We start from the raw sequence: 15,545 nt of genomic DNA, 5'->3' as shown, positions 1-15,545 counted from the left end.
TAGGGCTATTCTAAGGAATGCAAGAGAGTTTCCTAAAGCTTTACAAGGGTTTGCTAAGGGTTTAGGGCTATCAAGGGTGTGAAAGAGAGAGAGAGAGAGAGAGAGAGAGAGAGAGAGAGTGAGAAAAGAGAGAGAGAGAGAGAGACAGAGAGAGAGAGAGAGGAAGCTTGTGGAATGGAGGTTCTGCTCGTAGAGGTGATCTACTATGCACTCGACATCTCAGTGCTTCTACGCCCTCGTAATTGGTGAGATCTCTTTGTTTTTCTTTATTCTCTTATTGTTTATCCACTCCTACGTGAGTGAAGAGGGTTTGATCCAAACAAGGTGTGCTTGTGATCGGTTGTGACGTTCTACTTCATAGTGAATTGTTGATTTGGACGAGGTCCCATGGTTTTTACCTTTTTTAGGGTTTTCCACATAAAAATCTCGTGTCATGTGGTTTGTACTTTGATTTATTTCATTTCTTTATTATCTCATAATTCTAGTGTTTTTGGGAGGCTAGATCCTAAGGTTTTGTGCAATGGCCCCCAACAAATTTTTAGATACATTGTGGGCCCAGCACGTAACATGCAACATGGCACATTTCAACTAATGGCAGTCAAGGGTTATAGGGGATTTTTGTATTTTAGGGTTTCAAGAAAATTTTGTCACATATAACTCGCATTGTTTGGCAACCATAAGTTATGATCAATGGACAATCATTCATTTTCTTTAGATGGAAAATCTAACTGTCAATTAGATTCCCCAGAAACTGACCGATTAAGACATCAGTTTTCGATGCACTTTTAGGTAGCTTCACCCATCGAAAACACGTTCAAAACTTGCTTGTGGTTGAGCTTTAACTGATGTAGTTGTGCTTCTTTCAGAACAGTTGTCCACTTAATTGATTAGGTCATCTAGGTTTGAAAACATGGATAGAAAAGTTGGTGGTTGTCCAATTCAAAAATAGGACAGAAATAGGAAGTCGATGCTACATTTGGATGCATGAGCAAACTGAATTGCAAACATTCAGCTTAATCAATATTCTTAATGAAGAAATAGCCTCAATTGTAATTATGTTTCTCTGGAGTCTAACCTGAAAAAATGTCATTGCAAATTAGAACTAGACCAAGGTATTCAATAATGGTAAATGACCAGCCTTATGGCATTACACGACAGTCTATATCTGTCATTTTTTTAATAGGAAGAAAATGTATTGGCCTATTATGGCCGTTATAGGCCGATTACATGCCTTTTTTTTTTTCCAGAATGCATGTTACAGCCCCATATCATGCAGTAGGTCCCACAGTTGCTGTTATATAACTATTTTTGTATATCATGGCTTGGATCTCCGTTATAAGTGCTGATACTTACTAGTCAATTTGATAGTGTTTTCCAAACACATCTTACGCAGATTGAGTGAAAATTGTGGCTATATCAGCGCTAGCTGATGACCATGCAACCAATGTTTTGGCAGATTTGAAATAAAAATACATGGATTCACAGGAACTGCATTCCGCATTTTCACGTATTTTAACCGGCAATATGAGCCACTTCTAATGAACATGGGTAACAAATCCAAGAATAATCTTGAAATCTAATCTACGATCGATTATGGTTACATGTCTTGTTTGAGAATCGGCATCAGTAATTGTATTGGGATACTTTTAAACCAAAATAAGATTGGATGATCATGTGTCCATCTTGTAATCAGTTCATTCTCATATTGGGCCCTATCGCTGTGAAAGAGTGTTTGGCACCTCTATCATTGACATTTTGCTTGATGCACCAAATGGCTCCAGCTCTGCCAAATGCACCAATTATACAGTCTAAACATGGCCACTTTTCGCTTGCATAACTGGGACAATTACATGTTCTTCATTGGCTGAGATTTGATTAGAAAGATTTTCCATGGAAATTTGATTAGTCGGACTTCTATCTTTCCCTTGTTTTCCTTCCATCTGGGATGCAACGACATCCTCTCTCTTGCCCCATAATACGCAGTAGAGACCGACGATGATGAGGAATGCACCGATCACACTGCAAGCAAATAATGGAAATACTGCAATTCGTGCTAGGAACTGACAACAAATCAGCGAAACTAGAGGGGATGGAACAACCTACAATTTCAGGTCTGAAAATCACCAAGCAGATCATGTTCTAAAGTGGGTTTAGGTCATTCATTAGGCAAGCCCACCAATGAATGTGCCCTAGCATAAAAAGCAAAACGGTCCACTAAATAGGTGGCCACGGTGCATTAGATTTGGACTATTCCCCATCCTTTTCCATCTGTCATTATTGCTGCTTGATAAGTGCGCTGAACTACTTTTTAGACTTTTGGCTTATTCACCATGAGCTCAGCTGATGAACAACCATATCTTACTTGCAGATGGGTGTATCAATGTGGAATTCTTTGATAAAGAGAAATCAAGCCAAGAACAAATTAGAATTTTCCTAAAAACATTCCAAAGTCCTTTGGCCGAACCTGCCTAAGTGTAGACGCTCTGCGAAAACAAGGGCTGAGAAAATCCCCACCACAACAAGAAGCAATGGCGAAAACATTGCGTTGAAAACGGGTCCCTTCTCACTGATACACCATGTATGTAGGTAATATACAAGTGCAGAGATTACAATCCCCTACACAAAAACACACATGTGAAGAGTTACGATTTTGAAACATGAAACACAAAAATAAGCACCATCCATTCATATAGTGGGCCACACAATAGGAAATAATGTATAACCATTGATAAGTAACAAAATATAGATGCGTTGCAACTAATGAGTGGATGGGGCTGATTTTTGCACAAGGTGATCCTCTCAGTGGGGCCAACCTATTAGATAGGCAGGTGTGGTATGCACACAAAAGGTCATTGGGTGAATGGTAACTTATGGTCAAACAAGTTGGACTCGAGGCCTCTTTAGCAAAATGGAACCGACCTACATGCAAGATGCATGCATTCCCTAACAAACGATAGCCCTGATGTGGCCCAACGAAAAAGCACAGGCCTATTAGATGTGAGGCTTGCAGTGAAAAGAATAAAAAAGTAATTTTATATGAAAGAATTTTTATTTTTCATTATAAGATCCACATCTATCAAGTACACGCGGCAGCATGTCATATATTATATGAGGATGGCATAAATTCCTTGTAGTACATGTGAGCTTGCGTCAGGTGTGGTTAGTGTAAAAGCCTTAACCTTAGTATCCATTTCGCTCCGTCGGGTCCCGTGGTCCTACCGGTCGAAATTCCGGTGACCCGCGACCTACGGATTGTGTTTGCGATGACTCTTAAGTTCCATCATATAAATCCGACCCGGATTGACCCGAAACTAGTGCCTTAGCGACTGCCTCGTCACCGTAGTTCCAACGCCGCGTCTCATGCGGCAATCCGAGTTGTAGATCATAAAATGTGGGCCGTGTTTGTTTTAGGCCATAGATCGCAATTTGTGGGGCCACCTAGGGTTGCACAAATCCCTAGGCATGCATGCATCACTCTAAGATCATTATTAGACTGGTTAGGCTAGGCTAGGTAGCTAGGTCCCTAGCTAGCAAATCATTATTGGTTTTCTTACCAAGGTAGCCTCCTTTTTGTCTCTCCCATGGAAGAAAACTCCTTATGCTCTAATAAAAATATAAATTCTGACTTTCTCCTCTTAGCAGACAGCATGTAGTGTATTTGACCCCAATGACTTCCTTGAGAGGAACTATACTGATATGTGGACTTGATATGAGGACTGACATGATTACATTGCACCTTGCATATAGCATTTGATTATGTAGGCCTCTTATTGCATCACCTTGGTATGGCGTTCATTACTCGTATGTTGCATTGCATAGCCTTGTGACGGCTGATAGCATTCATACTTGGTATATCATAGCCTTGGTATGGCTGATAGTATTGATGGTATCCATGGTCTTGTCAGCTTTTCCACATTCTCTGATATTGGACCCTTGGCACCTACTTGCACACACTCATACCACCCTCTAAGCCTTCTATAAGCTTATGCACGATTGAAGCGTGCAGGTAACGCTAGATAGTAGCAGATGCTTGCCGAGGAGCTGTCTCTTTTGGAGGTTTTTTTTTAAAAAAAATAAAAAATAAAAAATCTATCATTGTACATTTTCTATTTCAGCCATATATTATAAAAAAGTTTTAATTCTTAGTGGATTTTGTAATATTGTTCCTGTAGTTATTTTCTATGGTAAGGAGTCTCAAACACGAGACCTCACACTTTGGTACTAATTTGATGCAGGACAATTAACTGCTTGCTCTAAAAGCTTGACCTGTTAGAGTATGACGAATTAATCCCTTTCTCTCATAGCCCAGGCACCACATCTTATGGGTTAGGAACTCGGCCGAACCTCCCTTGTGGGCCCCAAATCACATGGGCTGCCTACACCAAGTGTGTCCCCGCATCCCACGGGCTACCCCACTCGAGCTTAGTGTGAAATGCACATTAATCACCCCCGGTGAGGAGTCTCGAACACGAGACCTCCCATGTGGGCCCCAAATCACATGAGTCATTCACCCCAAGTGTGTCCCCGCATCCCACGGGCTATCCCACTTGAGCCCGGTGTGAAAATGCCCCTACATTACTAGGTCAGGCTAAAATGACCTCAACCAAAGGCCAGCCCATGAGCCAATCTAATAGGTCAAAGGTCTAGGTCCAAAGCCAAGCCAAGGAAAGATAACTCACACAATAGACTATTGCTAGGAGCTGCACATTCCAGTCTAATCTCCAGGATGCAGTTTTCCTATCGAAAGCAATTGCAACCACAGAACATTGCAAAGATGCGAAGAAACACATTAGAGTATTGATTGATAGTCTTGCAGGATAAACCTCATAAACCTTGGCCTGTAACAGATCAAAGTAAAAAAGAATTAGAACATGAGATTTTTATCCATGATGGCTCCACATGACTTCATGGATGGGTAATCTTATGCACTCTGCAATGGACATGCAACTGCATGTATATCACATCGAATGAAGGCAGCTAGGTTTTTCCCATCTCCGTCAATATCTAGGCCACCCAGATATTGATGATCCAGATTATTAGACCATGCAGCAACGGGGACCTGGGTCTTGGCAGCTGGGTCAATCAAGGACCATTAAGCATGTATGCAAAATGAAATTTAGGCGATGCTAGAAATATAAGATGATTCATTAATTAGGTCCCCAAAAGACAATCCTAGCCATCCACTGGTAGAATGTGGCAGTTGGCTTATTTTTCTTACATACCCATTATAGGCCACCAATCAGATGGCTTGGATCATCCATCTAGCCTATTGTCAGACTGCACTTAGACAAATAATCCCTAGTCAAGTTGATATCATGTCAGTGGGCCCAAACTATATCCAGAATATAAATTTCATTTGTTTAAAAAATAAAGGAAATACCTTTCAAAAAAAAATAAATAAATAAATAAATAAAATAAAATAATTTAAAATAAGAGGAAAGAAGAGAAAGGGACCATCCATCTCAACACCTGGAGAATAAGCCATCCACTAAATGCAACATTGCTTGTTAGAATCAGAGCCGAGCCTTTGATCCAATTATCTTTAATGTGCCGTGGCCCACCATTAAAATCTTTACCATGAATATTGATTAGAGGGCTTCTAACAAAGCCCTTGAATAAGTAGCCCTTCCACAATGTAAAAATTAGGGCACCACCAATGCATGTTAACGTGCCAAAGAGCTTAACCCGTCCTCTGACACTTCTCATTTGCAGCTTTTCCATTCTGAGACAGCAATATCAAGGAATCATTGGTTGTTAAGCTCTCAACAATTAGTATAAGAGCTGTTATTATAATAAAAACTGCCTTACCTGAGTAGAACTGCCAAAAGAAATGTTAAACCTGGAATGACGTTACTTAGAGCACCCGCCACGGTGGCTGAACTGTAGTCGAGGCCCAAATAGAAGAGATTGAGATGGATTGTGATCCCAAGCGAAGCAAGAAAGAAGATTTTCAAGAGAATTGGAACTGAAAGAGGTGGACGTTGTTTTCTGCATGACTTACAAGGGTCAAGTAAGTATCACTGATATTTAGGAAATATTGTGATATTTTTTGTGGAAAAAAATAAAATAAACGATATTAGTACTGTGCTGTATTTTCAAAATATCAGCAATTTTTATTTTTTCGTGATTTTATCGCAAAATTATCCCAATATTAATCAAGAATTATTTAAACTTACTAATTCATTATATAACTACATACTTAAAATTTTAAATTATTTCTTAATTACTAATAAATATTTTTAGAGATTTTTTTTTTTTTAAAGTAAGATTTTCGAGATAATATGCCAATAAAAACCTCTACAATTCAAAAATCTCCCAAGATATTCCTGAGAATGAGATTTGTCACCATGGTTCAGACTAAGGGTGGCCTGTTGAAACTTTTGAGTCTCAACTATAGCAAGCTTGGCCCCAAAGCCTAGTGGGCCAGCCAGGCCCATTGACAACACCATGTCTAAATACACAACGTTGAGATCATGGTTTAAGGCCAGTTTGAGTGTGGCTTATACATGTCATAAATGGCAAGACCCATTTATTGACCATGCTCATATTGGTCATAAACGGGGTCTAGAATCAAGCCGGCCTAGTTGAACCTAGATTGGAGTTGGTCCACTTTCAGTAGTACAGGACTCAAGTGGACCCAAGCTCAACCCTGAGCCATGCATGTACTGTGTACTACCTCCGAACCCAATGGACAGCCATCTCTCTTTCAGGAGATAAAAATGTTTACCTCTCTACGAAATATGCAAAAGGACCGAAAATGAGCATGGCGATAATGTGTCTATAGACTATAAACACCAGGGAACTCAGTCCCTTCTGTAGGGCCAGCTTGCTGAGTATGCTCGATCCACCATAAGCGAGCTGAACGAAAATCATAGCTGCATATAAACCGCAGTCTTTCATGGTTACCATTGCCTTCAATACAGTGCTTGGTTTAGCTAGTTTTGATGATCTCTTATAGTTGTTGAGAACCAATAACGGCCGTTGCTTTTAAGTGGGCTTTATTTTCTAGTTTTAAATAATGGGTTAGTGGAAATCATGATAAGTACTAGAGCAACATGCCACGCATGCGCACTTTCTTTAGAGCTTGTTATTGTATTTCCAAAGGAAGATAGGACATTTTATTTGCTACAAGTCTGCCATATAATCAGGTGTACACGTGGCATAATGAAACTCAAATTGAACCGTCCAATTCTTGGGACCCACTGTGGAAGGTCACAACCTGCAAGAGGTAAAAAAAAAACAAAACAAAAAAAAAAAACAAAAAACAAAACAAAAAGAGAGACAGATGGATTGAACGACCAAAACTTCTGATTAATGAATTTACGTTTGTTGAATTTGAATAGCTGTTCAATAGTGTCTTATTTGTTCAACAGCCAGTCAGTTAGGACATTAGTTCGGTCTAATGTTTGGGTCATGGCCTATCTAAGTTGGATTACAATTTACTTTCGGTTACATGTATGCAACCTGTACAGTTTATTGGTGCCTGCATATGAACAATCACACATTGCCAGAGTATCAAAGTTTTACTGTAGCCCGTCTCACACTGAACTAGCCTAAGTTGAATACTATTATAATGATCGTATGGCTTTATTAACATTGAATCTAAACCGTGAATCTAGTGGGCCTCACCATGGATAGCCCATGACACAAAAAGCACACCGAATATGCACTCAACCAGATTGGGCGAAACTGGCAACGAGAACGGTTTGAGCTCTACACCAGCTTCTTTAAAAAATGGTTTTTTCTAATTGTTCTCCTTTACCAATTGCAATCGATCAAATAGGGCAGGCAATGGGCCAGTCATATTGTACTTGGGCCCACTTTATCACGGGCCACACTTGTAATGGTGTTTAGGTCTTTGGGGCACGTTTAGGCCTTTTTTTTTAGGCCTTTGCCCTTTTGTTGACACGGGTGTTAGAGGTGGGCCCATGTGCTGGGCCCTCAGTGATCTGGGCCAGCCCAGACCCGGGTGTTATAGGTGGCCAAAGATGAGGCTAGCCCATGAGAGGTGGATAAGGCCTGACCTCAAGATAGGTTCATGTTTTTAATTCTCAAGATCTTCCTATCACAGTGCTGGCAAGCATTAGTGGTTGGTACCGATATTGGTAAGACCCAGCTCAACCTCAGAGGCTGATTGAGTTACTAATATAATGTCAGAGCCTGTTGATATGACCAAATAATACACGGTTGATATTCGTACATGCTTATGTAGCTGGGGATAGTTGGGCCAGGTTGTCAGTTTACTAGTTAGGCCCACTGACTGATATAAGAATGGCCGATTGGACCCACTTGAGTAATTGATTCTCGAAATGGCATGATTGGTTAATGTAGGCATTCACGAGGAGCGTGTGGGCTTCAGATTGTTCTTTTCTTTCAAGGCCAACTTGGTAATCGAATTCTACCTTGTTACGCAGTGTTTTGGATGGCGCAAAGCTAAAAACCTAAATGTAAAAATGAAAATTGAAATTCTCGTGTCCGGATTAAAGCTTGAGCTTTCCAAAGATAGACGATATACGGCTTCATGTCCGTCAGTTTCTTTTCACCTTTGATTGGTGGAGCTTTAGGGAAAAGGGGACCAAGATTCTATTTATATAGCTAGATTAACCGTAGAGAAGTCCTACTATGGTTCCACCCTCTCAAACGAGAGTGTGAATGCCATGATATGATGTGAAAGACTGGAATCATTGAGTTGGTTTGGTATTCCATCAGCATATTAAAAAGGTTGGGTTGTACACACCTCACTTCTTTGGGCTCTAATGTTGTAGCTTGTTATATTGATTCAAACCGCTGCCCATATGGGTAATGTCATGGCCAATAATTCTTACATTCTTCAACATACATTATTCATGGTATTAGAATAATATATGTGGTGGATTATATATAGTAGAAAATTTATGAGGTCAAAAACTTTACCAGATACCTCACTACAACAAAAAGGGGTAAAAATGGCATTTGCGCTACACTTGTATCGGTGCTATGTAAGACCTAACGACGGATATCGTACCATATATATATATATATATATATATATATATATATAAACCAACGGGCCAGCGCGACTCTCTCCTATTTCCTACCCGTCTCTCTCTCTCTCTCTCTCTCTCTCTCTCTCTCTGCAACTCCATGACTCTCTCCTTCTCTCTCTCCTCTTTCTCTCTCACGGCTGCTTTGGGATCTCTCCAGCTGCAACAACCTGCTTTGGGATCTCACCGTAGTATCTAGATCTGCTACTCTCTTGTTTCATAGGGTTTTGGATCTATTTTCTACACTCTGTTGCAATTCGGTCTTCTGCTGCTGGTGAATCTCAGATTCTCAAGTATGATGTAATGCTTTTCTCTTCTTGTTATTGCTTTCTGAATTTTAGAATACTTGATTAGGAATATGCTTTGTTGAATACAAATCCCTAATTAGGGATTTGCATTGTCGAATCCATTTTTAGGAATTTTGCATGGTTGAATCCCTAATTTAGAAGTGTTTATTACATCTGCAGATTCTCGAATCAGGGTTGTTGATGGTGTTGATTTGATTCACAAGTTCGAAGGTATTAGCTAAAACCTTCATAGATTGTTCCTGTCTGTATCTTGTCCATCGTTTCTGTTGAAACTGTTTTAGGATTTTGCTATTCTGACTTATTTCTTACCAAGAATAGTATAAAATTGGGACGCTTCTCTTCCGAATCAGTCTCATTGCTTGAGAATATGGATTTTTTTTTTTAGGTTGGTCTTACTTATTCTTGGTCTCTCTATAATGAAATTGAATTTTTCTCTGTTCTGAGAATGAATATTTGCACCCTTGTTTTCAATATGTACACCCCCTTACCATGCATGTCATGGCAATTCGTCTGCATCAGAATGTAGGGTCGAAATTCTAATTATTTGTGAATTCCTTTGTTTCTTTTATATGAATGAGGATTTTCTGAGGTGGGTTTTTGTTGTTGGTGTGTGTGTGGAATTCATTTCTTTTGTGTTATAGTAGTTGATGTTTATACCCTTGTTTTTTGAAAGATACACCCCTTTTTGGATAGGGTGCATGTCATTTGTTGTAATTATGGGGTGATATGTTGATTTTCATTTGTGTGGTGTTCTAATCAAAACTGTGAATTGTAAGATTTGGTTTTTCTTTAAGAGAAGATTTAAATTTTGGGTTTCTATCTGATGTTTTGTAGAGTGTGAATTGGTGGTTGACCGAATTCGGTATGACTGAGTTCTAGTGGAATTTTGATTCAATGTCGTTATGGTTAGATTCTCATATGGGGAGGTTTGGTTGAATTACATTCCTAGCTGCTTTATTTATTTATTTATTTTTATTTTTAATTATCAGTTTGGATTTTTAATGGCTATCACAGTTTTCCAACTTCATTTCTTGCATCTTGAATTGGAACATGCAAAATGGTGTTTGGGACAGCATATCATGGGACCTTTTTTTCCGTTGATATGTTATGTTTTTGTTTCGTGTCAGTTTGAAGGTAATTTAGGTCACCTTCCGATGAAAATTGGTTTCAGGCATTGTTTTTACTTTGATTTGAATTTGGACTTTTATGGGCTCAGTGACACCAGCTGACTCTACTCAAGTTGGTGATAAAGGTCCACTCAAAATTCTACGGTCTGATTTTAGTATGGGTTTTTCTTCTTATAGAATGCATGGCTTGTTTTAAAGATGAGATTTTTGGAGGAATTTTAAGTTCTGAAGTAGAATAATTCTGTTGGTATGTCTGATTTACTAGGATCATTTTTCTTTCTAGTTGAATCAGCTAGATTGCCTTTGTCTAACCCATTCCATTTTGTGGATTATAAGATGTAAATGGTTTCTCCTTGGGTTCAGTTTGTACGAGTGGGGCCTATGATATTTTGTGCAGTCAGAGGCTGTGATCAGATGGTTCGGTTGGTGGTAGAAGGCCATTTGTTAGAATAAAGCTATTTGATTCTGTTCAGCCACTACAACAAAATGGTGTAAAAACGGCACTTAGGGTGCATCATGCACCGGCCTTTAACCAAAGTTAGGCACATGCCCAACTTGAGTGTCTAAGCTAGTAGGCAAAGCACCAGCTCAACTAAAAGCATGCCAGGGCTGAAAAGTCTGTCAGGCCAACCTTTCCTATTTATACATTTGACTAAAATGGGGAAAATAACAAGAGACCGAGTTTGTCTGGCCTATGTTTTCTCTATGTGGACGAGAACTTGCCACTCTCTAGTTAAAAGCATCTTCTCTATGATTTCATTGTTCTTGGGGAAAAATATTAACCTTATGTTCAGCCATTTTAGTTTGAATTTTTGTAAATAAATTTGACAAAAGAGGGTCAATTTTAGGCAGGTAGCTGGTCATAGAAACTTTGCCAACCAATCACAAGGATGCTTGTTCAGAATCTTATTCAAGCTACAGATAGATATAGGACCTTTAGAGGGGGATTATTGGTAAACACAATCCGAAATGCCAGGCCCAAATAGCTGGGACAAAGCTATGATAATGACAACAAATCTGTCTTAAGGATGGTATGTTGTTATAGATTTGAGTATCTAAGGTTTCTGATTATGTTGGTTTCCTAGTTAGGTAATGTTTGTGGTTTCTAAATTTTTCTATTGAGTTAATGCGTTGTGCTTAACAGTTTCTCATATGTTTGGATTCCTTTGTGCTTGGCATGTTGGTTCTGTAGAGCTCATCTGTTACTTGTTTCTGTCTTGTTCACCTTGTTAGATATGCCAAGAGTTCTGATTTGCAGGTTAGACACTTACAGCTACATATGTTTTTACAGGTTAGAGATTTTTTTTCTGGTCAGCGTTCAAGAGTAAGACGGCTTGTTCGACTTCACGGGAGAAGACAATCAGATTTAGTCAGCATGTTTCTCTCCATCTGTTTGTTTTTGTTTGGTAGTCTTATTTTATGCTTATACGTATGAAGACACTTAATTTAATGGATTTGATATTGAATTCGGTATGCTTATATGTTGAAATTTTCAGCATTTTTACAGGTTGAGAAGTGGGTTGATCCAAAATTCTGTTGACAGTGTAATTTCTAATTGCTTTATGCTTCTTGTTGGTGCATTTGCTGTGTATTTGGAGCCATGGCATTTGCTGGAATCGGAGACTTTTGGACAGGAGATAATTCAGCAAACTGGGATCACCTTAGAGTCTCAGTTCCAATGATCTTGACTCTTGGCCTTACTGGGATGTCATTCTCTGGTGAGTAAAGCTCATGAATTGATTGGCTCAAGGTGTTTCTATTTGATCGTCATTCTCCTTTTTTTGGTAAATTATTTTGATGGATGCATTTTATATAGGTGCTGATGTTGGTGGATTTTTTGGCAACCCTGAGCCTGAATTGTTAGTTCACTGGTATCAGCTAGGTGCTTACTATCCTTTCTTTAGAGGCCATGCCCATCATGACACCAGAAGGAGAGAACCTTGGCTGTTTGGGTAATATATTTATTTAGTTTAAAAGAATGTTCAAAATGGAAATTTATACTTTGCACTTACATTGCATTGTGCATATTAAATTGCTAGCCTTAATGGGATTCAGGACCCATCAACAATTAGCTAGCTACAAGTGCATCGAGTTTTCTTCTAGTTGCTACACTTAAGAAAGCATGTATGTATTAATGTTGAATATTGAATCTGTAGTAGAATTCACTTTTATGTAAATGTTACAGGAGGACCTACAGCTGAAGCACGTGCAATGTTGGATCTTGGTATCCAGTACTGGACTAGTTGAGGATGGGCTTTTGCCGATGTTAATTATGGTGGAAGTACAGGTTTGGCCTTGAACTACGTATGTGCATGATTTTAGTAATTGTCAATTATTTTGGAATTAATTATTTATCCTATGATTGGATTGGTGAAATCAAGCATGGAGTTCGGGTTGGTTGGATTGACCCATCTTTTATGTGTGTGCAGTCAATTTGGTCCTTAGATTATTTTCTATATATATGACTTGGACTAATACCAACTATATAGGCATAAATTAGACATTATTCCAAATTGATGAAAGCTAGTTCATCTTCCTTCAGAGTGTTCAGCTTGGTAAAGTCACCTCCTTATTCTGCATGTGGTGCAACATTTGTCTGTTCCATATACACATATTCCAGGCCTTTACTAATGTGGAATAACCAACAATTTTGTGGAATAAACTATTTATCTGATGATTCAGTTGATGAAGGAATAGATTTTTTTATTATGATACCACACAGATATGGATATTCGAAAGTTCACTTTATATTGTGGCTTGTCGATTTGATGCTTGTGATGCTATATGTGGCACTTTAAACTGTAGAAATGTTGTGGTCATGTTTGGAGGTGGGCGTTAGTTCCATAACTCTCTGCTCCTCCATGTGATATGAATGTTTTAGTTCATACATTATAAAAAGGACAGGACTGCAGTTATAGTTGACCACATTTTCGAAATGGTAGTCAGTAATTCACAAGAGTTATACATGTGCGGCATCTCATTGTATTAAAATCTTGGCCCCACTATGGATTGAGCATTCCACAAAAGTTATACTGATCAAACCATCCCTAACCATCCGATTAGTGACTATCAAGTGGATGGTTAAAAATAAAATGGTGAACTGTCCCAATTCAGCAGGCTAAATTGCTTAGTTAAGATAGTCAATTTTCTGGCTATGCTCCATACACATTGGGGCCGATGGATTGGAAAGTCTAGATTTTCATGTACGCATACGATTTTTATGGTGGATGAGTCACCACCTGAATCTAGCCCTCCACTGCATGAGATTTCAAGCTTTGACAAAGTGGGAGCAACACTAGATGACGGAAAGTGGTGATATTATCAGTCATAAAGCAGAGTATTGATGAGTTACTCTGAAGTTGAGGTTTTTGTGCAGTGTTGCTGCTACTGCTTTACTAAGTAGTATCATACTCACTGCTTGCGTTGTTGGCCCATCCAAACTTTTTACTTGAAATGCAAACAAGAAAGATAAGGTCGCTAGATAGAAAGATTTCACAGTTTATTCAGCTCCGTATGCCAAAATGCTAGAATTATGGAAATAGCAAATATTCGTTCTGATCCTATTAATCTTCAGAGAAGTAATATTATGCTCGAGTCAATAACTCGTATGCCCTTTTTTTCCTATTGACGCTCCAGTTTTGTTATCTCTTTGAAAACATGTCCTTTAGAATTTTCTGTGCAAAGAGGTTACAATCCATGCCACTGTAACTTGCAGGTGACACTGAGCCTATGAAAATGTTTGAGCGAACGGCAAATCTGTTGAACAATCAAATCATCAATTACTGCTATGATCCTTCCGAGAAATGGCTTGTTTTGATTGGCATTGCTCCTGGTGCACCTGAGGTATATCTGTGAAGAATGTGTTATTTATGTATTCCTGTTGAGAATGCTGTAGGAGGAAAAGATTTCTCTCCCAGTTGTTCTTGGTATTTGTTCTTATAATCTAATATCCATTCCATTCAGGAAAGTTTGTGTTTGTTCTTTTATGTTGCTCTTTGTGATCTCTAAGCTATGCTGTTGAAGCGGCACTTATGATTATTCTGTGGAATATTTGTATGTCCAAAGGCCACAACTTGTTAAGGGGAACATGCAACTGTTTTCCGTATACCAGCAACGTAGTCAAGCTTTAGAAGCACATGCTGCAGCCTTTGCAACGTTTAAAGTGAGTTTCACAAATATCCCTTTACATTTAAAAATATACATCTGAACAACCTCTTTCACTTGGTTCATGATTACTACAGGCTCGCCCACTGTTATATACTTTTAATATTATCACTTGTCCCCATGCAGGTTGCTGGAAATGAGAATCCTTCTACTCTTATTTGCTTCGCATCAAAGACCATGAATGCTGGTCAAATTATTTCTAAGTTGCATGTCATCGAACTCGGTGCTCAGCCAGGTCATTGCTTATTTCAGAAACAGCAGATGATGAGAGTATTAGCGTGTTGGAAGTACCTAGCTAGTGCATGAAGGCAATATGACGTTAGAAGATTTCCTCACCCCAACTGAGATGAAAGATCAACTCACAAACCTTGCTAGAGTAGGAGAGCTGGTTGCTGCTATTTATTTATTTATATTCAAAACCATTTTCAATTTATTGTAATAAATATTATATTTTTTTATTGTCTAGTAATATAAATTTTGTTTAATATTCAGTTTTATTTGTATGGCATCATTTTTATGTTTCAAATATTAAAAAAATACAGGTTTCGATTGAATTATATATAATAAAAAAATTTATTGGCATGCGAGGGCCTGAGAAATCTATACAAAAACCTTTACCGGCGCTTGTGTAGAAAATTTAAGGCGCTTTTTCATGCAAAAAAGCGTTCAGAACCACTTTTACCAACGCTCGGAGAGACTTTTATCGGCGCTTATTTGCGTCGAAAAAAAAAATAATTAGTGGCGCTCAGAAAAGCGCCGCTAAAACTCAACTAGCGCCGCCAATACTTTTACCGACATACCCATTTATCGGAGCTTGGTTAGCGCCGCTAGTACGTCTGCTGGCGCTTTTAATGGTTTTTAGCGGCGCTTTCGAGCACCGGTACAAGTCCCAGTTGTTGTAGTGCCTATATAGATTATGGGAT

General features: G+C 38.8%; 2 protein-coding genes across 2 annotated transcripts; one reads left to right on the top strand and one right to left on the bottom strand.

The window, feature by feature from the left end:
• Window positions 1–1,512: 1,512 nt before the first annotated feature.
• On the bottom strand, window positions 1,513–7,614 carry LOC131250009 (WAT1-related protein At5g64700-like). Its single transcript, XM_058250705.1, has 6 exons — window positions 6,728–7,614; window positions 5,809–5,988; window positions 5,470–5,722; window positions 4,680–4,838; window positions 2,465–2,616; window positions 1,513–2,019 (listed from the first exon to the last, which is right to left on the bottom strand). Exons 1-6 carry the CDS (start codon window positions 6,907–6,909, stop codon window positions 1,809–1,811), a joined length of 1,137 nt encoding a protein of 378 aa, XP_058106688.1. The 5' UTR covers window positions 6,910–7,614; the 3' UTR covers window positions 1,513–1,808.
• A 6,219-nt stretch (window positions 7,615–13,833) lies between these two features.
• Window positions 13,834–15,127, top strand: LOC131250008 (clathrin heavy chain 1-like). The gene is made up of 3 exons (XM_058250704.1): window positions 13,834–14,301; window positions 14,522–14,620; window positions 14,749–15,127. Exons 1-3 carry the CDS (start codon window positions 14,188–14,190, stop codon window positions 14,926–14,928), a joined length of 393 nt encoding a protein of 130 aa, XP_058106687.1. The 5' UTR covers window positions 13,834–14,187; the 3' UTR covers window positions 14,929–15,127.
• Window positions 15,128–15,545: the final 418 nt, after the last annotated feature.

Source organism: Magnolia sinica, chromosome 6 (genome assembly GCF_029962835.1).
Source record: "Magnolia sinica isolate HGM2019 chromosome 6, MsV1, whole genome shotgun sequence".
In the NCBI taxonomy this organism is placed as follows: Eukaryota; Viridiplantae; Streptophyta; class Magnoliopsida; order Magnoliales; family Magnoliaceae; genus Magnolia; species Magnolia sinica.
The sequence above is the reverse complement of the archived record's forward strand: the minus strand, read 5'-3'. Positions and strand labels throughout refer to the sequence as shown.

Coding starts and splice junctions, on each gene's coding strand:
- LOC131250009 (XM_058250705.1), bottom strand. CDS start 6,909: ATGGTAACCATGAAAGACTGCGGTTTATATGCAGCTATGATTTTCGTT. Junction 5,723..5,808: donor CTTTTGGCAGTTCTACTCAG/GTAAGGCAGTTT, acceptor TTGCTGTCTCAG/AATGGAAAAGCTGCAAATGA. Junction 2,020..2,464: donor GAGCGTCTACACTTAGGCAG/GTTCGGCCAAAG, acceptor ATTTGCTTGCAG/TGTGATCGGTGCATTCCTCA.
- LOC131250008 (XM_058250704.1), top strand. CDS start 14,188: ATGAAAATGTTTGAGCGAACGGCAAATCTGTTGAACAATCAAATCATC. Junction 14,302..14,521: donor TTGCTCCTGGTGCACCTGAG/GTATATCTGTGA, acceptor TTGTATGTCCAA/AGGCCACAACTTGTTAAGGG. Junction 14,621..14,748: donor CAGCCTTTGCAACGTTTAAA/GTGAGTTTCACA, acceptor GTCCCCATGCAG/GTTGCTGGAAATGAGAATCC.